Genomic DNA, 26646 nt, shown 5'->3' with positions numbered 1-26646 from the left:
AAATTCCAGTTGTTTAAGTCGAACCACTGCATGGTATTTGAGCAGCCTAGGAAATGAAAACACACACCATCTTTTCCCCACCCGTGTGTGTTTGAACTTTATTTTGAAATGTACTGTGGGAGAGGGTCCAGGCTCCTATCCCTTTCCTCATCCCAGGCCCAGAGGATCTCAGCTCACAAGCTTGCTTCTCCATTTGTGTCACAGCCTTCAAGGCAGCGGTTCTGATCCAGAGATGGTACCGGCGCTACACGGCACGCCTGGAGATGAGGCGGCGTTGCACCTGGAGCGTCTTCCAGTCTATAGAGTATGCTGGGCAGCAAGACCAGGTCAAGGTGCGGTGCCCTGTGGGATGGGTCCACCTCCAGCTCTGCCTTCCAGCCCCTGGTCAGCAAGGCCCAGGTACTTGGAAGGTGCAGCTGACCTGGGCCACTCCGGAGTTCATTTTTTTTTTTTTTTTTTTTTCTCATTTCTAAAGCTAAGTCTTCTTGGGTTCCTCTGCAGCTCCACAATTTCTTCAGCTACCTCATGGATCACTTCACCCCCTGCAGCCACAATGAGAGTGAGTATGAACCGCCACACGGCATAACCTCTTGTCTCAGGGTCTTAGATATGGGAGTGAGGTGGGGGGTGCCCAGGGAGCAAGAATGTGCATTGTTGACAGCCTGGGAATGAACAAGGAGGCTGACGAATAAATGGCAGAATGGAATTTCACTCTAGGTTCTCCCAGAAGTGTAGCTGGAGACAAGAGTCGGATGGAAGTAGTTTATTTGTTAAGTGCAGGAGACCTGGGAGGGAATGGAGAAGGGAGTCAGAAAACAGGAGGCAGCCACTAACGTATGGGCCACTAAGCCAGCAACTCGGTGTGACTGGGAAATAGTGCAAAATATGAGCCCCCTCAACCTACCTGAAAGCTGAGGGAACTGGAGTCTTTATATGTCAACTTCTGAGGGTCATTAGTTGAGGCTGCTGGGGGCAGGGACCGGGTGGAGGGGCATATATTCCATTGCAATTCTGGCCTGCCACACCTGGCCTTCTGTAGATCCAGGAAAAATGCCCTCTGGTGAGAGAGGGCTGGGCCCTTGGAAGTTGCCTGAAGGGTTCTGAACTATCTGACAGTATTCTGGTTTGCTAATGCTGTCATTATGCAAAATACCAGAAATGGATTGGCTTTTATAACGGGGGTTTATTTGGTTACAAATTTACAGTCCGAAGGCCATCAAAATATCCAAATTAAGGCATCAATAAGAGGATACATGCCATCAGTTCTTCAGTGAACTGATGGCATCCAGAAAACCTCTGTTAGCTGGGAAGGCATGTGGCTGGCATCTGCTAATACTTTGCTCCTAGGTTGTGTTTCAAAATGTTCTCCAAAATGTCTCTGGGTCTCTCTTAGCTGCTCTTGGAGCATTTGGTCCTCTCATAGCTTCTCTGGAGCAAACTCTGGGCTAGCGTCTCAAAGCATCAGCAAGTAAGCATCTCTCCAAAAGTCTCTCTCAGCTGCTGCACTGAGCTCCTTCTGTCTGTGAGCTCTTATAGGACTCCAGTGATTTAATTAAGACCCACACTGAATGGGTGGGGTAACACCTCCATGGAAATAATCTCATCAAAGGTATTACCCATACTTGGGTGAGTCACAGCTCCATGGAAACACGCAATCAAAATGTTCCACCCAACAAGATTGAATTAAAAGATCATGGCTTTGTGAGGGACATAATATATCCAAACCGGCACAAACAGTATCTGCTCTGCTCACTAAGAACATCAAAAATGCCTGTGAGTTTTTGTCACCACAGCTTTTCCCATTTCTCCTGCTTACAGACTAAGCCCACAAACTGCTATACTTTTAAAATATGACAAACCTTTTAAAATAAAGGTAGATTGGATACCAGCTAATGTTTTTTATCAACATAAAAGCATACCATTGCCACCTGCCCATCCTAATCTGTCATCACTTTCCCCTTTCCTTTCTCCTTTCCTGTGTTGGAGACAGGGTCATACTGGCCTGGTCCCACTTTGACTGCTGTCCAATGAAAGTCTATTTATTGCCCACTGGACCACACATCTGATCCTTTTTTGTCCTGAATAGGGGATTTTCTGAAGCGCATGTTCACCGAAGAAAGATTCCCCAAGGACATGGAGGTGAAGAAATGCAGTGACTATGAATCCATAGAGGTACCGGATACTTACACGGGGCCACGTCTGTCCTTCCCACTCCTTCCTGACCATGCAACTGCCCTACTGGAAGCTTTCAGAATGAAACAAGTAAGCTCGCCTGGGGATCCTGGGTCACCAACTCCACAGGACGTGGAGAGGGGTACCCCAGGTAGGGGAGGTGGAAATTTATAGAGTGGTCCAGGGGGGTGTCACTGAGAAGGTGATTTCTGAGCAAAGGTTGAAGGCAGTGGGGGGAACGTGCTTTGAGGAAAGAGTATTCCAGACAGAGGGAACAAACAGAAACGTCTTGAGGCTTGAACTTGCCTGGCCTGCTCAGGAACATGAGGCCAGTGTGGCTGGAGAGCAGGCAACCAGGGGGAAGGTAGGAGAAGCTGGAGGCAGAGAGGTAAGGGGTAGAGTCATTCTTCTGAAGAGATGGGAGACATTGGACATTGAGCACAGGAATGACATACACTGACTTGCTTTCTAAAACAGTCTTCCTGATTGCGCTGTTAATAGAGTGAAGGAGCAAGGACCCAAACAAGGATACTTGTCAAGAGACTATTGCAAAACCAGAGAGAGCCTCTCTGCCCCCATCACTCCTACCCCCGCTCCCGTGCCCTAGTCACACGAAGCAAGTTAACTGCAGGAGGAGCTGTGATGAAGGTTTTCGGTAATGACAAGATCATTCAGCACCATCAATATACGTGCACTTATTTATACATCTCTGAGGCAATCATGTGTTCCTCCTAAGAAAAAGGCAAGGAAAGGTCTTTTAAAGTATATAGGAAAGAGGATGTTAGTTCCATTTTTAGGGGGAGAACAAAAGCTGCAACAAGGCCAGAGGTGAGTCAACAAGAAAGGATTCGTGCACAGGATCCCAGGAGCAGTCACTTTTGGGGTCTTGGGGACTGAGGTGATTAAGCAGTAAAGGTGAAGCTCATCTTCCCTCCAGAATATCAGTGTTGCTTTGTCCTTCTCCTACTCTTCCACCTTAAGTAGCAGCTCCATGCTCGCTATGTCCTGAATCTCTTGCACGAAACCAGGAAGCATCTGGTACAACTTCCAAACATCACTCGAGTCTCGACCTGTTACAGTGAAGAGATCACAGTGTGTGGTAAGAACCCGTCAGAAAGCTCTACCTGAGGAGGGGAAGGAGGAAGAGCTGGACTAGAGGGCAACATGATGGCAGCCAGGGTGGGTGAAGGTCACCCCTTCAAACTGATGGAATTTATGTATTTGCTCCACATTTACTTAAAGAAGCGCTTGTGCCAAGAAGGAGAACCATGGAGGCAGAGTGCCCAGTGTCTCCTTAATTTTCCCAAGACATTCATATTTGACTCCAAAGTCACATTCACCATTCAGAACAAAAGCCCTGAAAATAGCCAGACCTACCTCTGTTAGAAGACATTTTATTTATTTTTTTTATTGTTACTTGAGCAAGCCAGTGCCTAACAAATTATTCCTTCCATCCACATATATTCCTGGCCCAAAGAGAAGTCCTGTTAATGACAATTTCCTCCCCCTCCATATGTTTTCAGTGATATTTTAAATTTCACTGTAGACTGATGCCCCCACACTTTAATTTAGGGAAGAGAAACTACAGTGCACCAGCACCAGGAATTGCAAAAGGGCACTTCCAGGCCTTTGTATAGCTTGCAGATATACTTTGTTTGCTGCACAGTGTTCTTAAATTTTAAAAATTAGCTTCCAACCTTTGAAAATTGGAAGATTTCATGCTAAAATCCAGCTTTCCAACTTCTCTTGAAAAATCTGGCAACACTGGCTCTTAAGTGAGGAGCAGTTTCCTCCTTTAGTTGGACAAAATCTCTCTACTTTCATCTAAGTTTGAAATCCTGCCTTATTCTGCCCCATCTTTGCTTCAGTAAAAATGTAGGCCGTTGGCTATGTATGATAAACATGCAGAGAACAATAATGTGCTTCCTGCTTTCAATATTTACTATATCTGAAACAAGGGAAGTGAGTATTTATCTTCTTTTACACCTGGAAAAATAAGTAGCCATAAGTTTCTTAACTTTGTCAGATTTTTCTGGATATTTTCCTTTTTATAGTTAAAATTAGAAACAATGGTAAGGACGAATCAGAACGGATATTCTTTTTCTGTCTTTCTCAGGAGATTTACATGGCCAGTTGGATGATTTAATATTTATATTTTATAAGGTATGACTGTTCAAATTAAGTTCCTTTTTTGCTCTGCTCTTGCTCAGAAGCTTAATTTAGAAGTTCAAATAAAGTATCAATTAAACACATGCTTAAGAATGGCTTGGATTTAAAAAAATATTTTTGCAACCTCTGTAATAAATACATAATATAAAAGTCAATACTGCTGATAGGTATTTGCTCCACATTTACTTAAAGGACAGGTTGTTCAGTAAAGGAGAACCATGGAGGCAGAGAGCCCAGTCTCTCATTTATTTTCCCAAACAATTAATATTTGACCCCAAACTCATGTTCTCCATTCTGAACAAAAGCCCTTCAAATGACCAGACTCACCCCTGTTTACTTTTGTAAACTATTAAACACATACAGAATCTGAGGTTAATATGTAGGAGTCATTATTCAGCAATTGGTTTTCTTTTTTTTTTCAAATAAAGACAATCTATGTCATCAAAATGACCTAAAGCTATTTGCATATCCATTTTTAGTTGCAACATGTTGTAGACCATATAGCAAAGCATATGAAAATAAAAATATTACTGCAATATTACTTTCTACATATACTGGAAAGGAAACATAAGACCACTAGAGAATATTTCCATTTTTTAGTGACATTTAATTTTGGAGGAGACCCAGAAAACACAGAACTGGAGTTAGACCTGATATGAATATCAAATGAGCATTGGCTTTAACCCAGTCTTTTATTCCCTTCCTTCCTTTGATTTTTCTTTGGCTTGTCTCCTTGATGGTAAGAACGGGCTTCCATCACCAGAGCACACCTATGTGTTCAACGGCGACTTTGTGGATCGAGGCAAGGAGTCAGTAGAGATCCTAATGATTCTCTTTGCTTTCATGTTGGTTTACCCAAAAGAGTTCCATCTTAACCGGGGAAACCATGAGGACCATATGGTGAACTTACGGTACAAACCAAAACATGCTTATGTATTTGATGCCTGCTTGTTGCAATTATAAAAATTTATCTCTAGAGAGCTTCTCATTTGTTATGGAATATTATTTTACTGTAAAAAGGAATGAATTTCTGATACATGCTACAACATAGCTCAACCCTGAAGATATCATGTTGAGTAAAATAAGCCAAAAAGTCAAAATATTATATGATCTCACTTATATGTAATACATATAATAAGAAAATTTCATGGAAACCGGTAGTAGATTATAGGTTACCAGAGACCTGTAGGGAGAAGGAGAGGGCAAGAGGGAATTATTACTTAATGGGTGCAGAGTTTCTGTTTGAGGTGATGAAAATTTGGGGTACTGGATATTGGTGATTGTAGCACAATATTGTGAATGTAAGTAAAAGTGCCAAACTGTATACTTGAAAGGGCTTAAAATGAGGAATTCTGAGTTGTATATATGTTACCACAATAAAAAGTTTCAAAAATTTACACAGTATCCTACTATTTCAGTAAAAACATTTAAATATATTTTTACATATCCATACTTCTTATCATATACATAATAAGGATTGATTATGGAAAAAAGTAGGAAATACAGATATGCAAAGGGAAGAAAATTTAAATATCCCATAATTTCTCTACCCAAGAGATAATCTTATCATTGTAAACATTTTGATGATTATTCTTCAATTTGTTTTCTATATACTTAAGTATATATACATATAAAATATGCATTTTTATAAAAATGTGATTATGCCATTACTATTGTCACTTAAGTTTTTTTAATATCTGTTTTTTGCTTCTAAATATGACTAGATATGGGTTCACCAAGGAAGTGATGCATAAATATAAGGTATGCTGCCTTTTGAAGCAAAAATTTTCCTTAGTTCAGATGCATTGAGTGAATGATTTGAAACTTAATATCTTGTTAATATCATTTTTTCAGACACATGGCAAGAAAATACTAACAACACTGCAAGATGTTTTCTGTTGGCTTCCACTGGCCACTCTGGTGGATGAGAAAGTCCTGATTCTTCACGGCGGTGTGTCAGACATGACTGACCTGGAGCTTCTGGCCAAACTAGACAGGCACAAGGTATTGAGAGAGTAATGGAATAATGTAAATTTTGCCATAATACCCAATTTCACTCCCTAATAAGATAAATTTCGTCTCGCATGCTGACTGCGGTTGACTGATAATGGCTATCGAGAATGTGGAGAAGGATTGAGAATCCGTATCTGGACTCAGTGAGGGCAAGTGTGCTGTGATCAATTCGTAATGTCTGCCATGGACAGGATAGTGGGAAGTGTCAGCTAGTGCCATATATTTGCCATCCCTCATCTGGATCATTATAAAGACTACCCTTCAATCACTGTCATCTGAAGATCCTCCATTTCCCAAATAATTCAGATCACTTTCAATTAAACTCAACAAAAATATATTGAGTGCCTACTATGGGTACTATGTGCAGGGGGAGGGATGGTGTTGGCAGACACAAAGATGACGATCAATTTCAACTAAGCTCAGCTAATATGTTTGAGTGCTTACAATGTACCAGGAAGGTCCTAGGGGAGATACAAAGATGAACCAAAGATGCTACCACATCTGTGTTCCATTTAATAGGATATAGGGAGGAAGGGATTAAGAGCACTAATACCCTTTAAAGACACAATATAGAAGTTGCATGCATCTCTCCACTCTCATCTCATTGGTCAGATTGTGATTACATGGCTATGCCTCACTAGAAGGAAGTCTGTTTTACGGTTGACCATGTGCCCAGCAAAAAAAAAAAAAAAAAAAAAAAAAAAAAATGGGGGTTTCCATTCTTATGAGAGTGAAGGGAAAAAGAGATTTGGGCACACAGGTACTCAAATATGGAAGTATTTCTTCTTTTCCCTGAGGAGCTATGGTGAGATGTTAACCACGTCCTATGAAGTCAGAAAGAAGTGGCTAAAAATTTTGGTTCTACTACTTATAGTTTTATGACCTTGGACAAATTATTTGAATTCTTGTAATCTCAGTTTCTAAATCTATATAACAGGGATATGAAAAACTGTATCATAGAGGTGTTAAGGGATTAAATGAAAATATATGTGTGCATGCCTTACACAATTTTTACTCAATAAGTAGAAGCTGTATTAATTAGATTTAGGTGAAGTGATAGAAAACTCCAAGTAACAGTAGCGTAATGTTTATTTCTTTCTCATGTAAATAAAAGCTGTAGTCAAGCAGTCCAGGGTTGATCTAGTGACCTCACAAAGTCATCAGGCTTCTGCTATCTTGCTGCACTGCCACATCGCATCATGGTCTAAAATGGCTGCTTGAGCTCCAGCCATCATGAGCACATTCTAGCCAGCACACATTAGACATTCTGTCTAAGGATGCTCAGTTGTACACAAAATTTCTGTTCATAACTAATTGACCAGAATTTCGTTATGTCCACGCTTACTCAAAAGGGAGGTTGGCAAGTGTAATCTTTATTCCGGGTAGTTATATGCCCAAGCAAGAATTGGGGATTCTCTTACAAAGGAAAAAGGGTAGACAGATGTTAAGATAGCAACAGTCTGCCTTGATCTGCCCCTTTGGCTCCCCAGACTTCCTTCTTCTCACACACAGAACATACTCATCCCCTCCCCAAGGTAGTCTACCCTCAAGTCTCATCTAGTCATTGCACCCAATTCACAATCCAAGATTTCTAGACTCATGTCCTTTCTGTCAGGTCTGGATATGGCTCCTTGTGGTCTAACGACTAATAGACAAATATTGTGTCCCTGCATACCCAAAATCAGCATTGGGAGAGGAAAAGGCTAACTCCTTGGGGGAGGGAACTGTGACATTGTCAATGGCCATCTCCAAAATTCCACTTTACAAAATCTCCTCTCTACATCTCCACTTTCCAACCCTTTCATATTCATGAAGTGAGTAAGGGGCTCAAGAGCCTTAAATCCTAATATTTCCTTTGTCAATTCTTCATGTTGTCTGGAACCTCTTGTTTTTCTTTTTTACTTCACATCTGTTATATCTTAGTGTTTCTCACAATCTTTCCATTCAGACATTCTGTTGAGCTGTGTCTATGTCTGGAGGTAAAGACAGCAAATCATAGCAGACCAGTTTCTCTTATGTGACGAATTACATTTAATTATGTAAACATAAGGGATTACATTTAATTACGTAAACATAAGGGAAACGGGAACTTTGGGAAAGAGTGTTAAAGCACAGTTTCTATTCTGTGGCTTAGCAAAAGGCTAACTGCCCAGTTCCCTGATTTGCAGAGGTCTGGGGAGGGGTGATGTACTAATGTGTACAGTCCAGAGACACTTGGTAGAGAAGGACAAAGAAGTATAGGCTCTGGACTTATACTATCAGGGTTCCTTCCTGGCTCCAGACATTTCTGTGCCTCATTTCCTTATCTAAGGATTAAGCACTTAATTCATGTGAAGTGCCTCGAGTGGTGTCTAACATTGAGAAAGGGCTCACTAAATATTAACAATTATTATTCTACTTAAGAATCAAAGTTAAGGCTGCCTCTCAGAGCAAATATTAATGTCTGGCCCTTGGTATGAGTTAGCAATGAGGAGAGAAATTGATGAGTAGGAGTCACTCCAGTCAAGTTCCTGGCCTTTCACTCTTTCTACTCAGGGCTGGAACTGCCTGAGAGGTAATCAGCACTTGTCCCATGTCAGAGGATAACCTCTGTTCAATTCTATACTATTTGGATTCCTCTTTACACGTCATTCAGGCTCTGCTGACCCTCCCTGGGTGTCCTTTGTTCTTGCCCTAAGCCAGCTCCCTCTGGGATGTGCTTTCTTGTATGGCAGTCCTAATGTCTATTTTTTAAATTTTTTTATTTATTTCTTTATTGTGTGTGTGTGTGTGTATATATAATAAAAGTTACCATTTTAACCTTTTTTAAGTGTACAATTTAGTGACATTAATTACATCCACAGCATTGGGCAACCATTACCACTATTTTTTCATCATCCCAAACAGGAACTCTGGCCCCATTAAGCAATAATTCCCCATTCCCCGCACCCCAGCCCCTGGTAACCTCTAATCTACTGTCTCTTTGAATTTGCCTACTCTAGATATTTCATATAAGTGGAATCAAACAATAGCTGTCCTTTTGGGTCTGGCTTATTTCACTCAGCAACATGTTTTCATGGTTCATCCATGTAGTAGCCTATATCAGAACTGTATTCCTTTTTATGGCTGAATAATGTTCCATTGTACAGAGAGACCACATTTTGTTTATCCATTCACCAGATGATGGACACTTGGGCTGTTTCCATCTTTTGGCTATTGTGAATAATGCTACATGAGCGTGTGTTTACATGAAATAATTTGCATACCTCTTTTCATTCCTTTTGGGAATATACCTAGGAGTGGAATTGCCGGGTCATATGGTAATTTTATATTTAACTTCCTGAGAAACTGCCAATCTGTTTTCCACAGTGGCTGCACCATTTTACATTCCCACCAGCAATGCACAAGGGTTCCAGTTTCTCTACACCCTGGCCAACACTTGTTATTATTATTTTTTAAATTATTGCCATCCTAGTAGGTGTGACGTGGTATCGCACTGTGGTTTTGATGGGCACTTCTCTTCCTATAAGTGAGGCTGAGCATCTTGTTACCTGATTGGGTTCTTTATCTTTCTTTGTGCACTGGGTGGTCATAACTTGTGCCCATGTCTGTGCTGGATGCCATGATTGTCTTCTCAGTGTCTTTCCAGGTGGGCTTTCCAGGTCTCACAGAGCAGGGACCCCATCTGTCTACTCCACTGTCCAGTCCCTATGGCCTGACATAGACGATGGTCAAGAAATAGTTCCCAAAGGACCATTCCAAAAGAGTCAGGTGGCATTTCTCTGCCCATGGCCAGATCCTCTGGGGAACACCAGCTTTCTGCTGCCATCAGTTCTGTGTTCTTCCCTTCCTCACTACCCCTCCACCTCCCAGTGTCATCAAGAGAAAGAGAAATCATTTTATGCATTCTTAAAGTCTTTATTGAGCACCCGCCATTTTCCTGGCACCCAGATAGAGCCCTTCCTTTTTTTTTTTTTTTTTTTTTGGCATCTTTTAGAAATGCTGACTTAATCATTCCTCTACCCAAAACCTGTTAATGTTTTCCAAGGCTCTGAAGATGAAGACCCGGATCCTAATGTCTATTTGCAAAAAGTTCTCTTTCTTTGATTATGCACTTGCACAGTTCCCTTTATGAACCAGATTTTCATTGCTGACATTTTTATGTAAGTTCTGTCCCTGTTTTCACTGTATCACTGAGGCACGCAGATAACAATTGCTCTCAGTGCCGCAGCTCGGCCCCGTGGCATGACCCCACTGTCTCCAGTGATCAGAATTCTTCCCACTGTGTTCCCTCCATTCTCAGCCAGATCCCGGACCAAGATAGCTCTGAGTATGTGGAAGGAACCATAATTGGTCCCCTTTGCAAACAGTACCTCCTAAGGAGTGCTCGTTTCCCCTCTGCTCTCCCCTTCCTCAACAGGTAGGAGGCCGGTCACTTCCTGTGAGATGGCACCAAGTGCTGCCTCCCGCACAGCAGGAGTCAAGTTTTTTTTTTCTATTCAAACATTTCTCAACCACAAGCTACATTTCTTCTCCTTTGCCTCAGCATCTGTGGAACAGAGTTGTTAGGTCAGGAAAACCAAAACGGGCTCTCTTTTCTGAGAGAGAATTCCCTTTCCCATCCTATCTAAAAATCACTAAAGAGGAACACCGATCTCAAATTATCTTTACTGAAAGATCAAGCTTTTTAAATTTCCAATTTGTCACAGATCAATACTTTTTTAAAATACAATAAATAGGAATTAGAAAAATGAAATACAAACAAAATGGCGGCATACAAAATACAAGCCAACTGATCGTGTCAAGTGCTTGAATGTCATGGCAATATCAGATTGCTATCAAAGTTTCTAAAGACTGGCTTGCTGTCAGATTTTGTATTTATCTTGCAATGGGTCTGGAGCAAGCAGTTCACAGACCAGCAATTGTCTGTGGACCACGGGGTGAGTCTGGCCGACCTGGATGCCCAAGAGGTATTTTAAAAACAAACAAACAAACAAAAAAACCTCTACTGTTTCATTCCAGCATCAGTATCTTTTCTGGACGTTTATAGATTGTATCCACTATGAGATGGAAAACGAGAAAGGATTGTGAAAAACAGGCAGAGGAGAGGGGCAAAGCCAAGCAGACGAGCTCTCCGGGGAGACGCTCCCCATGGTTCCTCCCTGCAAGCCGCTCCCTGCCCTCCTCGCCCCTGCGCGTGGGATCCCACGAAGCCCACCGAGCCGGGCGGTCCTCCAGCATTCCCTGCAGCGCCCCTCCTGACCGCAAAGACATCTCCCGGCGGGTGCGGCGCTCTGTGGACCTGGAGCTGGAGAAGTGCCGGCAGCAGGCGGGCTTCCCAGTGACCAGGGAGAGAGAGGAACCGGTGCTCTTTGCGTCAGAAGCCGACTCTGAGGCTACAGAGCCGCTGGCGCTCACGCAGGAGGAGTGGAAGCAGGTGAGCCCTGTCCAGATGCTGTTTCATAGATTCTGGCTGCCACCAGGAGGAACCAAGGGTTTAAAAAAATTAATGAAACAGCAGATTTTCTCCTTCCATATAAATTCAGGATATGAATTTGGGTGTCTCTGGCAGCCATATGGAGGGTTCATTTCATTGGCAGGGAGATCCCTTAAAAAGACTGTGGTAGTGATCTCTGTGTGGGGAGATGACGACCATGAGCTTGTTAGTTGAACTATATGAACTTGCTGGTATTCAACCGTTTTTGACCTATAAAAGTGATAACTTCACATTGTTCAACCAAAAAAAGAAAAGGAAAGAATTCAGAGTTATCTAAGAGTTAATGTTAGCAGACTTTGGTGATTGATTAAATGGAGGACTCTGAGAAAGAGGAGAGACAGCTGACCCTGAGGCGAGAGACCTGAGAGAGAGCTGGCGAGTGTGGGTAATATCTCCTTGAGTTATCAATCTGGGCTTCGACACCAATTTAGAATTTAAATTTAACAATGCAAGTCTCTCCTTGTGCAAATGATAATATGCCAATATTTAGAAACCAAATGCAGTATTTTTTTCCTTGGAAGAACATTTGAAAGTATTAAGTGTCAACAACTGAAATATATCCAATTATTTCATCTGAGATGTATGAGAAGCTAGTGGGTGGCAGTCAGTGTTTTCCTGAGTAGTAACGATAGGGTAGAATCGTAATAGCTAGGAAAATTGTTCAGCTCTTCTGCAAATTCTAAAAAAGTTGTTAAATTAATTTAAGGAAAAAAATGTCTGATGCACTTTCCCAGGACATTTTGGGCTTTGTGAATACTGCGTGAGAGGCTATTCTGCCAGCCTCTGGATAGCTGCCTACTCTTTGGGGCAAATGCCCAGGAGCCTGGATCCTGGCACTGACTGAAGAGCACTGGCCATGATCAAAGCTTCAGCTAGAGCAGCTCCCCCCCCCCTTTTTTTTAGTTCATTTTATTGAGATATATTCACATACCACACAGTCATACAAAACAAATCGTACATTTGATTGTTCACAGTACCATTACATAGCTGTACATTCATCACCAAAATCAATCCCCGACACCCTCATCACCACACACACACAAATAACCAGAAGAATAATTAAAGTGAAAAGGAGCAGCTCCCTTTTTATCTGTTTTGCATACTGAGCTTTAACATAAGACTTACTTTCAAGAAAGTGTTCCACCACTTAACAGAAAGGGGAGAAAGAAAAACAGGACGGGGAGGGAAAATGAAGAGGAATTGAATAGAAGGAACAAATTGCAATTGCCACTCACACTGCTCAAATATTATTCTGGGAAATGTCCACACATAACAGTCAGAAGATGCTGAAAAGGAAGGGCAATTGGATTATGTTAATTGTTTTCTCTTTGCTTTTGGCCAGTCTTGGATTTAGGAGGACTTTATTCAGGACTCCCTCCATTGCAAGGGACTGAAATCCTAATGAAGCTGGCTAAAGCAAACAAAAACAAAAGGCAACAGAGATTTTTTGGTTTATGTACCTGGAGCACCCAAGGGAAATCTAGATTTAGGTGGACTAGATTCGGGGTCTACACTAATGTGTTAGGATTCAATCTTTCTCTGCTTCTTAGTCTGCTTTTCTCTGTGTTGACCTCATTCCTAGGTCTTCCAATGGAGATTTTCTAGCAGCTCAAGGCTTACTGATACAATTCAGAAACCTCGGTGGAAAAGGGCATGCTCTTTTCCAATAGTTTCAGCAAAAAAAATCTAGAAATAGAATCTCACTGGACTGGCTTGGGTCATGTGCCCATCTTTGAACCATTTGGCCAGGGACATAAAGTCCTGGGGATGGAGGGAGACTCAGCCTTATTTGAAGAGCATAATAGATAATAAAGGAGAGAGTTCCCTAAAGAAAAATAGAGGTGCTATTTTTAATAAAAAGGTGGAATGGAAGCTGGACAGGCAAAACAAATAAAAACCAAAACGCAACCAACAGCAACAAAAAGACATGTTTATTACAGTGTTTAACCTGAGGGTTACCTTTAGTTATTCCAAACTCATATTATTTTAAAAACAAACAAATAGAAAACCTTTTGGGGATAACATTCAGGAAATAGCTCTACACTCCCCATCTTACCATGGATTATGCTGCCGAATTAGATATCAGTATGGCAGAGGTGCTTTCTTTCTTAGACAAAAGGTAGTCCCTAACATTTCAGCCACCCTAGTCAGAGTAGGAGGGGTTTCTGCTGTCCAGAGACCTTTGGGGACATCTTGAAGTGAAAAGAAATATCAGGTGGTATGCAGGATTTGTAATGGCCTTGTAATTTGCCAGATAGTGGTGTGGCATTGATTTCACACACAAATGAAATAAAAAATAGCAATTATCTGGGTAAGGAAAACTCCAATTCTTTGTGCTTTTGCGAACATGGTCAGAGGGAGATGGAAAGCTAGGTATTTGGCCTATAAAAGGAGCTAAAGAATATACTTGTTAGCTTATTATTCACTTGTAATCAAAGATGGAGTATTAATTAATGGCTACCACTCCTTCAGCACACACACTGTGCTAAGTACCTACTGTGCACAACAACCCCATGAGATAAACATGATTATCTTGACTTCGCAGATGAGGAAACAGAAGCTGCAAGAAAAAGTGACTTGTCTGAGATCACACTGTTAGCCTGTGTCAAAGCTTGGAATCCAGTCATGTATATAAAAGTGCTCCCATAATTATCATATTTATCAGGACTCTTGGTTGCAAGCAACAGAAACCCCAAGAAAAAATGGGATTTATTGATCCTGTAGCCTGGAATGATGGAATGGGTGGGGGTAACTCATAAAATTGGGAAGGGCTGCTGGGAGTGTACCAGAGTCTCAGCACTGCCAGGACTATTCCTTTATCTCTACATCTCTCAACTCTATTTGTCTCTACTTCTCTCTTTATACTGATCTTTTTTTTTCCTTCTGTGGACAGAATCCCTCTAGATGGTGAGGAGCATGGCCCCTGGAAGCTGTAGGCCTCAAAGTTAACTGTCCGAAATGAAAGAGTCTTCCTTCTACTTCCAATTGAGAAAATTCCAGGAATGGGATCTAATTGGCTAGGCATGATCCATTCCATGGACCAATCATTGTGTCCACAGGGTCCATCAAGTAGTAAGATTGGCCCAGCCAGGATCATGCATCCATTCTCATAAAGGCCATGAGTGAGTGTATCCATGTGTGCACACAAGCATATGTATTGCAGGAAGCTGTTAGTTTTATTACAGAAATATAAAAATATAAATTAGATATGTATCTATCAATTAATGGGTATGTGTATGTATGTGTAGGAGGGAATGGGAGAGATGAGGGGGAGAGAAAGAGAGGGAGGGAGGGAGGGAAAGAGAGAGAGACAGAAAGAAAGAGAGAAGGAGAAAGAGAAATTAAAAATTCTGGAACACCAGGGGTCCAAAATATAAATGAATGTCAACTATTGATTGCATGGCAATTTATTCAATTAATTTTACCAAATATTCTGTCTTCCTTCTTTTCATAAGAATGATTGTAAATGAATATCCTTCTAGTTATTAGGAAGGAAAGCCATCTCTTGGTTTTTCCAGGTTGTAGATATTCTGTGGAGTGATCCCATGGCTCAGGAGGGCTGCAAGGCCAACACTGTTCGAGGAGGAGGCTGTTATTTTGGGCCTAATGTGACAGAACAATTGCTGCAGAAATACAACCTGCAATTCCTGATCCGCTCACACGAGTGCAAACCTGAAGGCTATGAATTCTGCCACAATCGCAAGGTTGGTGCTGCACAAGCAAGACCCATGGAGGTCCTCCTGAGCTTGGATGAGCTAAGGCTCTTGTTTCCTACTAACTGTCTGTGCCTTGTATTTGTTACCCATTTGCTCAGAGCAATGAGGTCCTTTACAACTGTTTGTCCTTCACTTTTATAGCCTCTTTAAAACCCCAAATTTAATTGAAGCCACCACTCATCAGTACCCTGAGAGGGAGGTAAGGGCAGATATGGTCCCATTTCATGAATGGAAGTATGTGGAGCAGCATTTGCCCAGCCACATCACTATTCTTTGAGTCACCTTGCTCCCTGTTGCATGTCTCAAATGCCCCTACAGGTTACTAGGATTTCTGTGCTGTTCCCTGGGATTGTCCTCTCAGGAGCAAAATGAATGCCCTGACTAATCTCTGGGTATTGCCAAATCCTACAATATTTGCTCAGTCTAGCTTCCTAGTGCACTTAGTACCACTGAGTTCAGTATTTCTCAAGCAGTGTTCTCAGGAATACTAACTCTACAGGAGAATAACAGGTTTTCATATGAATAAAGGTTTGGGATCAAATAATGTAAGACATTCTTGGTTAAACGGTTATACATGTTTCAGGACTTCTGAGAACCTTTAATTTCCCAGTTCATTGTTAAGTCTTCATGAAGAGATACACTGTCTGTCATTTCCCAATGTAAATGACAACAAACTTTTTTCACAGAACACTCCTCAGGAGGCACAAAACTCCTTAGGAACTCCACTTTGAGGCATCACAACAGTTTAAATAACTGGTTTGCCTGTTAGTCGTTATGGCCTGCTAATTTATCAGGCCCAGCTTACCTCTAAGTTGAACGAAATGAAGTCTTTTCTGTGACCTTTGCTATTTTTCACTTGGGATAAAAATGTGTAGAAAATATCTTGTGGGTATGTCTTGTCAGAATTCAAGTTTCTATTATTTGACTCAGATATTTTCACAACTCCTGCCCTACTAGCATTAATGACTTTAAAAAATGCTCCAAAGATGAGTACAAGGTGCACTAGCAGCCCAGGAAGTTGGGCTGGGCTGTCCGTATGGGATTGAGGATGAAGAGTTCTTCAGCGAACGTGAATGCCTGTGTCTCTTCTGTTTTGATTTAGGTGTTAACCATCTTCTCTGCCTCCAACTACTATGAAGTTGGCAGTAACAGAGGTGCCTATGTCAAGCTGGGGCCAGCCCTGACCCCACATATCGTGCAGTATCAAGCTAACAAGGCAACCCACAAGCTAACCATGAGGCAAAGGCAAGACTTTTCACTTTGTGATTTTTAGGAGAACAAAATTATAGTGCTTAATTTTGACATGTCATGTCATTACATTTATTCAAATCCTAAGTGGAATTCAGAATTTAGATATGTCAATGTTAAGGTTTAGAATAGACATTGCAGCAGAGACTCTTTGTTCTCCTCCATACACTTTAAAAAATTCTCCACCTACCCATCATTAATAGGAGCAACAGATTTACTTCCTGCAGAAATTACTCTTAATGAATGCATCTTGGGTTTGAAAAAGACCACTAAGTCTTTCCAGGGTCACTGTTGTATTTTCTTACATCTTTAAAAGGTTTGTGTTACCTCCTAAGCATAGGCTAAGGTTCTATCACTATTTGAAGATTTGGCAGCTGGATATCAGTATGCACATTTAACAAAACCCCTTTCTTCATGAGAAGGAAGTATGTAATATTGCTTAAATGGTGACTGTTGAGATGATTCTGAGTTCCAAACTAAGTTGAGTGCTTACCATATACTATGTGCTATTGTGCAGAGTTTATTTATCTATAGTCTCACAATAAAACTATGGAATAAATATTGTTATCAATTTCAGTTCTGCAGTTTGAGACCATTAAGGCACAGAGGTTAAGTTGGCTAGCCCGCGGTCACACAGCTAATGAGTGGTAATGGCAGGCCTTGATACGGGCAGTCTCATTTCAAGACCCACACACTTAATGACTGCACAGAACTACCTCCCACAGAGGAGAAGGCTTCAGAGTTTGTAAGCTGCTAACAGATGCATTTTTGTGCTACTAAACAAGCCTCTTTAATTATTCAGCCTAACTAAATTAGAAATCAAAACAAATAGACAAAGTGAGCATACATAGAGTGGATAAAGCATACATTAATATTTAGCATCCACCTTGTGTAAGTCCCGTGAAAGTGTATTATTTTAAGTCATTCTTGAGGACAGGGTAGCCTCACCTCAAAAACAAAATATTATGTGAAAATTTAAACTCACCAAATGATGGTCAAACCTACTGTGCTGCAGAATCTCCTGTGGAGCTTTATAGAAAAATTAGCCTCTGAGCTTCACCCAAGCCCTACCAAATTAGAAGATCTGGGGGTGGGGCCCAGGAACTGGGAATGCCATGATTGCGTACGGTTACATGTCATCACTACAAAATGCTTCACTGTAGGGAATCCTTTAGGTAATGTTTTCGTTTTTGCTTTTGAACTTTTTATTTTGAAATACGTTCAAACTTGTAGGACAATTACAAAAATAACACAAATCTCATACAAAGAATGCTGACATACCCCTTCCCCGCCAGATACGCAGATGCACCAATTTTAACATTTTGCCACATTTGCTTTAACATTCTATCCATCTGCCTGTCTGTTTATCTGCCTGTTTATCAGTCCCTTTTCTGATCAGTTGAATGCATGTTCTTGAACACATAATACTGCCATGTCCATTTCCTAAGAGCAAAGTAACCTCTTTAAGTGCAGTTATCAAGTTCAAGAACTTTAGCATTGATATAAAGCTTACAGTCTATATTCCAATTTTTTATATGTCCCAAAAATGTCCATTTGAGCCTTTTCTCCTCCCTTGCTAAATCCCATCCATGATCATGGGTTGTATTTAATTGTCATTGTCTCTTTAGTTGCGCTTTATTTTCCTTTTTTCTTAATTGTGGAAACATATACAACAAAAACTTTTCCAACTCAACCACTCCCAAGCATACGATTGAATGGGATTAACTGCAGTCACAATATTATGGTACCCTCACCCCCTTCCTTTACTGAAACTTTCCTCTCTCTCCAAACAGAAACATATGCCCATTATGCATTAACCCCCCATTCCCTGTGATGCCACCCCTGGCAACCTGTGCTCTAATTTCTGCCTCCATGAGCTTGCATATTCTCCAGTATTTTCTTTGTAATTTCCATGGAGCTTAAATTTGACATTCTAAATACATAACAATCTCATTTGCTTTGATACCAACTTAGCTTCAATAGTATACACAAACTATTTTCCTATACCTTTCTGTCCCCTCTATCTTTATGTAGTTCTTTTCACAAATTATGTATTTATACATTACGAGTCCAAAACCGTTGATTCTTCAACACTTTTAGGCATTTGCCTTTTAGATCCTGTAAGAAGTAAAAAGGAGTTGCAAACCAAACAATACAACAGTACTGGCATTTATATTTGCCAGTGTTATTATCCTTACCAGATATCTTTATTTCTTCATGTAGCTTCAATTTGTTGTCTGGTGTCCTTTCATTTCAACCTGCAGAATTCTCTTTACCATCTCCTCTAGGGCCATTATAGTGGTTATGAGCTCCCTTAGCTTTGTTTATCTGAGAATTTCTTAATCTCTTCCTTAGTTTTGAAAGACAGTTTTACCAGATATGGAATCTTGATTGCCAATATTTTGCTATCACACTATTTAGTGTCATCTCACTGCCGTCTTGCCTCCATGGCTTCCAATGAGAAATTGACACAATCTTATTGAGGCTCCCTTGTATGGACACATTGCTTCTTTCTTGCAGCTTTCAGAATTCTCTCTTTATCTTTGACATTCGACAGTTTGATTCTAATAGGTCTAATAGATGTGGCTTATTTGGGTTTACCCTGTTTGGAGTTCATTGAGCATCTTGGATGTGTATATTCCTGTCTTTGGTTAAATTTGGGAAGTTCTCAGCCATTATTTCTTTGACTAGTCTCTGTGCTCCTTTTTCTCTTTCTTCTCTTTCTAGGATTCCCACAGTCCAACAATGCATCTGTTGGCACACTTGATGGTATCCCACATGTCTCTCATGTTCTGTTTACTTTTCTTCATTCTTTCTGCTTTCTGCTCCTCTGACTGGATGATTTCAATTGTCTTATCTTCAGGTTCACTGATTCGTTCTTCTGCCAGTTCCAATTTGCTTCTGAATTCCTTTAGAGAATTTTTGATATCTGTTACTGTGGTCCTCAACACTGTTGGATTCCTTTTCATAATTCCATCTTTCTATTGATATTTTCTTTGTGTTCATCTGTTGTTTTTCCTGATTTCCTTTAGTTATTTTTTCCATGTTCTTCTTTATCTCTTTGAGCATATTTAGAACCATTTATTTAAAGACGTTGTCTGGAATGTCCCAGGTCTGATCCTCCTCATTGATGGTTTCTGATGCTTTAATCTTCTCCTTTGCCTGGGTCATTTCTTCCTGTTTCTTTGCACATTTTGTAATCTTTTGTTGAAACCTGGACATTTTGATATTTTAATGTGTTATCCCTGGAATTTAAACTCTGAGGTATCTGTTCCTTAAGTTTGTGTCCAGCGAGTTTTATGACAAACTTTCCTTGATTGCCAGGAGCTAAACAAAGGAGGAGGAGGAGGAAAAGGAAGAGCAGAAAAGAAAAACACTTTTCACAGTCCTTACAGATTGATGTGTGCAAGTGCTCTCCTTCAGGGCTTATCCACAGAATGAATTTAAAGCATAACTCCAGGCCAAAGCAAAGGGGACTCCCTGATCCTTTCTGAGCATGCCTTTTGTCTTGGGAATGTGCAGGTGGCCTTAGGAATTCCCCTGTTTAAGTGGCTTTGAATGGTCCCTCTTCCTGAGAAGGCAGTTTCCTCATGGTCCAGGACACTGCACTGTATGTCCTACAGCCAGCAATCCATCGTCCCAGTCAGGCACATCTTGACTGTTCTCCCACAGTTTTCTGTAGGAGAGTTCTGTGAGCTGCCTTCTAAGTGCAGGTCAGGTTCTGGGGTGGCAAGTCCCTCAGGCAATCACCAGACAGTTTGGCCCAGACATACGTGCTCCCTGTCTGTGCACTAGGGTTACTCTGCTGCCTCTGGAACCAGGACCAGGGAGCCACACTGGGAGCACAGGCTGGCTCCATGCCAAGCCAGTGAGGGGCCATGAGAAGCCTCCCACTTTTTTTTTTTTTTTTTTTTTTTTTTTTTTTTTTTTTTTTTTTTTTTTTTTTTAAATCTTCATTTTATTGAGATATATTCACATACCACGCAGTCATACAAAACAAATCGTACTTTCGATTGTTTACAGTACCATTACATAGTGGTACATTCATCACCCAAATCAATCCCTGACACCTTCATTAGCACACACACAAAAATAACAAGAATAATAATTAGAGTGAAAAAGAGCAATTGAAGTAAAAAAGAACACTGGGTACCTTTGTCTGTTTGTTTCCTTCCCCTACTTTTCTACACATCCATCCATAAACTAGACAAAGTGGAGTTTGGTCCTTATGGCTTTCCCAATCCCATTGTCACCCCTCATAAGCTACATTTTTCTACAACTGTCTTCAAGATTCATGGGTTCTGGGTTGTAGTTTGATAGTTTCAGGTATCCACCACCAGCTACCCCAATTCTTTAGAACCTAAAAAGGGTTGTCTAAAGTGTGCATAAGAGTGCCCACCAGAGTGACCTCTCGGCTCCTTTTGGAATCTCTCTGCCACTGAAGCTTATTTCATCTCCCTTCACATCCCCCTTTTGGTCAAGAAGATGTTCTCCGTCCCACGATGCCAGGTCTACATTCCTCCCCGGGAGTCATATTCCACGTTGCCAGGGAGATTCACTCCCCTGGGTGTCTGATCCCACGTAGGGGGGAGGGCAGTGATTTCACCCTTCAAGTTGGCCCAGCTAGAGAGACAGGGCCACATCTGAGCAACAAAGAGCCTCCCACTTTTAAGTAGTTTTTTTCTTTATTTGGCACTTGTCCTGTTGCGACAGACTTTTAACTGTTTTTTGGAGCTTTGAGAAAGATGTGTCTGCCAGTTCTTGCTGGTTGTTCAAAGATTCTGCGGGGAGATGGAGTACTGAAGTATCTCATTCTGCCGTCCTGATCGAGGTGGGGCCTAAGACTCTAGAAAGTGTGTTTAAATAAGATAATTACAGGGCACTCAGCTCTTTGAAATATTCATTGATTGTATTAAATCAAGTTCAATGTCACCTAATTTACCCAGATTTTACTCTCCAACAACTTCAACTATCTGGACCACAATGGATAATTTAGAAATAAGGGGGAGAAATGTTTCTGAGCAGCCACAATTGATGTCTCAATGTCCATAAACTGAAGATCACGGGATTTTCTTAGTGGAACCTCATGCAGAATCCATTTAGCTTTTGTTTAAATCCACTTCTCCCACTAGTCTTGGTCCAGCTGCCAAGATTTGATTCCTGGCCTCACTCTTCATTAGGTATGTGACCTTGGGCTAATTACATACTCTATCTGTGATGGGAATAATAATTGTAAATACTTCAGTGGCTGTTGGAGAATTAATGAAATAACCCATGTAGAGCTCTGCATTTAGTAAATGCTCAATGTGTGTTCCTTGACATGGGGACATAGAGCTTTGCACATCTGGATAGCTCCCAAGGGAGTTGTAATACTACAGGCCTGCAAAATAATCAATGACTGCAATTTACCAGAAAAACTTTATGTGGTTTGCCAAAATGTGGTTCTTGTACTTTTGGGGGGTTTCCATAGGCTCTGATAAACCACAAACTCTCCCCAGAAAAAGCATATATATGCTCATACCCATGAGATTTGGTATGAGTTACAAGTGGTTCACACTTTTCTAGGGGTCTGGGGCACCCAGCTTAAGGACTGTTATGCTGAACACTTTAAAACCTGAAAGGAAGATTTTCATCAAACATGATTAAAATGCCTTTTAAAAAGTTTTAGCAGTTGAAAATATGGATTATCTGGCTATTAGTTATAGAATGGTTCTTCAATAAGGCAGGACAAATAAATACATTTACCTTTTAACTCTCCCTACATTCTTGTTTATTCAACTACAGATATTTATTTAGCAATTACTTGGGCCAAGGGTTGTGCCCAGAATTACTGTATTAACCCAATGAGAATGAGAAAACTAAATAAGTATTATTTTGTTGTTCATAAATCTTGCCTTGTGACTATTTAACATAATAATAAATTACAAGGAAAGTATATTGATGATGATAAGAGATACCCTTTATTGAATGCTTTCTATGTGCAAGGCATTCTTTGAAGTGCTTTATATGAATTTACCCATTTAATCTTCACAACAATCCAGTGAGATAGGTGCCATTATTATCCTCATTTTACCAATGGAGAAACTGAAATACAGTGCAGTGAGATGACTTATCCACAAAGGTGGTCATTCTTCAGTCTCGGCTCTAACCTTTATCCTATACTTGGAAGGACAATAGCATTCCCCAAACTGATCCTATTTATTCACTCCAGGGAAAAGTGGTTGAATAGTGGGTGAAGTGAGAGACGGAGCTCTTCCCTCAAAAACTGAGCTTTTGCAAGGTTGAGATGTTACAAAAGAGAAAAGAAAAACATAGTAAAAATCCATCACTATTAACCACATTAGGTTCTATATATGGTAATAGAATAAAAATGAAAAAAAATCCATGGAACTGTACTACACAATGAACCCTAAGTTAAACCATGGCTTATAGTTAATAGTACAAGTATAAAAATATGCTTTCATCAATGGTAACAAATGTACCAGACTAATGCAAGGTGTTAGTAATAAGTTGGTATATGGGAATCTTGTATTTTATGCATAATTTTTCTGTAAATGCAACTTATTTAATAAAAAATAACAATAATACATCCATAAAACAATATTTTCAGCCATTAAAAAGAATATGCTAGATCTTTGTGAACAACAAGGAAAGAAACTATATAATATGTATACAAATAAATGTATATGTCTGGAGCAGTTATTCTCAACTGGGGCAATTTGCCATCCAGGGGGCATTTGGCAATGTCTGGAGACAATTTTTGTTGTTAAAACTGGGGGAGGGTATGGGAAGATGGTGGAGTTGGTGAGGCGGAGAGTGGGCTTCTCCTCCATGAAGGAAACTAGAGAGGAACAGAGGATGCCCAGGACCATGGTTTCAGGGTGTGAGGGGCCATAAAGGGACTCCTGTAGTACATGGTGGGGATGTGGACAGAAAGGCAGAGAGATTGCGCCTCGAGGGACAGGGTGAGTTTGTTTGGCCAGGACTGCCTCCCGGGTCAGGCAAGGTGGCCACCAGGTAAGGGAGGGAGCAGCGGCTCTCCACTCCTGTGCATGAACATTAACAATTAACTGGGGAGATAATCCTCCACAGCCACATGGCTGGAAGCTCCCATGAGGGAACCCAGGAGGCAGCGGATGAGTACTGACCACATTTACTCTCCTCCCACAGAAGTCTGGAGAGTGCACAGGCAGGAAGCAAATAGGACAGGGTGCCACATGGAAGCACCAGGAGCCCCTCCACACCCCAGAGGCTCATGAGCACATGGCAGGCAGGGAGCAGGGCATGTTTGAGATGGAGGGTGTCCTTGAGCAGATTCCCTGATTTACTGCACAGGGCCCACATTGCACCCACAAGGCAGACAGTCCCCAGTACACATACAAAACTGGTGCACTGATTGGATTCCCACTTGGTTTGGAACCTGCCCAGCACACAAGTGTAGTTGGAGGGAAGCTGACTTGAGAGTAAGAGGAGGCTCAAGAGTGCCAACTGCTGTTAGGACAGGGAAAGTGCACTCCAGCAAGCTATAGCTCTGCCAAATTATATATAAATGCTCAAATAATCCTGCATTTCCCAAAATAATCTTACCAAGATAAGCAAATGCCCCAAAGCCAAAAGAAACTCACGAAGCACTTGAAGAATCCAGAAGATATGGACAAGCCAAACAAACAAATTAAAAAGCCAGAAGAGGGGGATGGAAGAAGATAGTGGCATACAGAGGAGTGGAAGCTAGTTTATCCCCCTGGAACAACTAATAAAAAACCAGGAACAACTAGTAAATAATCTGGAATAACTGCGGGGGGAGGAGGGGGGAAACATGACTGTTCACTCATCATACACCAAACTAAATTGGGAGAAATGCCCAAGTTCGCAGCATAAAATCTGTAAGTAAAAACTACAGATCCAAGCCTGGAGACTGCTCTCCCCACAGCCTGAACTGCAAAGCCTCACGGTGCCAGAGAGCAGCTCTCTCCCAGCAAGCGAACATAGCTCAGCTGAGCTCCAACTGGGGTTTTAATTAACAAATGTGGACTGCTCAATACAGGCTATGAATCCCCAACAAGCAAACAGAGGCTTTTGGTGATAATTGACTTTGGAGAGCTGGAAGGTGGCCATGGACTGGCCCTGAAGGGGGCTTTCTGTTCCATTTTTGGCTCAGTGGAGAAAGCCTCAGGCATTTTCAGTTCCCAGTGCTCTGACCCAGATGAGGGTGGAGATAGCACAGGCAGAGAGACTATTCAAATGTAAATGACCTCTCTCTAGGGGGTGTATCTTCCCTAAGAGGAAGAAGGTGGTGCCAAGCTTTACTACCTGCTTTCCATTCAGAACCAGACCCCAGAACCTGGGGGAAAACAGCCATGGGCCACACCTCCTTACACCAGTCTGGAGCTACAGGCTGAGAGGCACCACCTGCTGGGCAGAAAAGCACAGTGACTTGAGGCCTCACAGGGTGTATCAATCTAAGACACCCTCAGGGAAACAGGATATTATTGCCTCCTTCCAAGACTTGAGCCCATTCTGGTCTGGAAAAACCTGATTGGGGTAACCAAGGAGGCCAGATGCCTAGACAACAGAAAACTACAACTTATACTAAGAAAAACAAAGTTAGGCCCAGTCAAAGGAACAAACTTACACTTCAACTGAGATACAGGAATTGAAACAACTAATACTAAATCAATTGAAAAAGTTTAGGGAAGATATGGCAAAAGAGATGAAGTGTATAATGAAAACACTGGGTGAACATAAGGTAGAAATCAAAAGTTTGGAAAAACAACTGGCAGAATCTTATGGAAATGAAAGGCACAGCACAAGGGATGAAAGACACAATGGAAACATACAACAGCAGATCTCAAGAGGCAGAAGAAAAAACTCAGGAACTGGAGAACAAGACACAAAGCCTACACACAAAAGAACAGATAGAGAAAAGAATGGAAAAATATGAACAATGTCTCTGGGAATTGAAGGACAACACAAAATGCAGGAAAGTATGTGTCATTGGTGTCCCAGAAAGAGAAGAGAAGGGAAGAGGGGCAGAAGCAATAATAGAGGAAATAATCAATGAAATTTTCCCATCTCTTATGAAAGACATAAAATTATGGATCCAAGAAGCACAGCATACCCCAAACACAGTAGATCTGAATAGGCCTACACCAAGACACTTAATAACCAGATTATCAAACATCAAAGATAAAGAGAGAATCCTGAAAGCAGAAAGAGAAAAGCGATCCATCACATACAAAGGAAGCTTGATAAGCCTACGTGCGGATTTCTCAATAGAAACCATGAAGGCAAGAAGGAAGTGGGGTGATATATTTAAGATACTGAAAGAGAAAAACCACCAACCAAGAATCCTATATCTGGCAAAACTGTCCTTCAAATATGAGGGAGAGCTTAAAATATTCTCTGACAAACAGATGAGAGACCTTGTGAACCAGATACCTGCTCCACAGGAAACACTAAAGGAAGCACTGCAGACAGAAAGGAAAAGACAGGAGTGAGAGGTTTGGAAAACAATTTTGGGAGATAGTAGCACAGCAATGTAAGTACGCTGAACAAAGATGACTGTGAGCATGGTTGGAAGGGGAAGGTTAGGAGCATGTAGGACACCAGAACAAAAGACGAAAGATAAAGACTAGGACTGTATAACTCAATGTAACCTAAGGTGCTCAACAATTGTAATAAAAGATACAAATATGTCTTTACATGAGGGAGAACAAATGAATGTCAACATTGCAAGAAGTTAAAAATAGGGTGGGATTGGGGGGAAAATACAATCAATGCAAACGAGAGACTACAATTTATGGAAACATTGTATTATGCTTCCTTCAATATAACAGAGATGATATACCAAAG

At 41.2% G+C, this 26646-nt stretch overlaps 1 protein-coding gene across 1 annotated transcript in view; it reads left to right on the top strand.

Annotated features, from left to right (window-relative positions):
* The window catches only part of PPEF2 (protein phosphatase with EF-hand domain 2), a 65037-nt gene that overhangs the window by 23436 nt on the left and 14955 nt on the right, over window positions 1-26646 (top strand). Inside the window, exons 2-12 of the mRNA XM_037828977.1 lie at window positions 205-332; window positions 502-559; window positions 2087-2262; window positions 3157-3271; window positions 4289-4335; window positions 5086-5252; window positions 6066-6102; window positions 6196-6345; window positions 11384-11770; window positions 15349-15534; window positions 16649-16791. Coding sequence (XP_037684905.1) covers window positions 205-332; window positions 502-559; window positions 2087-2262; window positions 3157-3271; window positions 4289-4335; window positions 5086-5252; window positions 6066-6102; window positions 6196-6345; window positions 11384-11770; window positions 15349-15534; window positions 16649-16791 — 1594 coding nt within the window. The remainder of the gene's footprint in view (window positions 1-204; window positions 333-501; window positions 560-2086; window positions 2263-3156; window positions 3272-4288; window positions 4336-5085; window positions 5253-6065; window positions 6103-6195; window positions 6346-11383; window positions 11771-15348; window positions 15535-16648; window positions 16792-26646) is intronic.

This window comes from Choloepus didactylus, chromosome 3 (genome assembly GCF_015220235.1).
Source record: "Choloepus didactylus isolate mChoDid1 chromosome 3, mChoDid1.pri, whole genome shotgun sequence".
Classification (NCBI taxonomy): Eukaryota; Metazoa; Chordata; class Mammalia; order Pilosa; family Megalonychidae; genus Choloepus; species Choloepus didactylus.
Note: the sequence above shows the minus strand (reverse complement) of the source record. Positions and strands in the feature narration are given on the sequence as shown.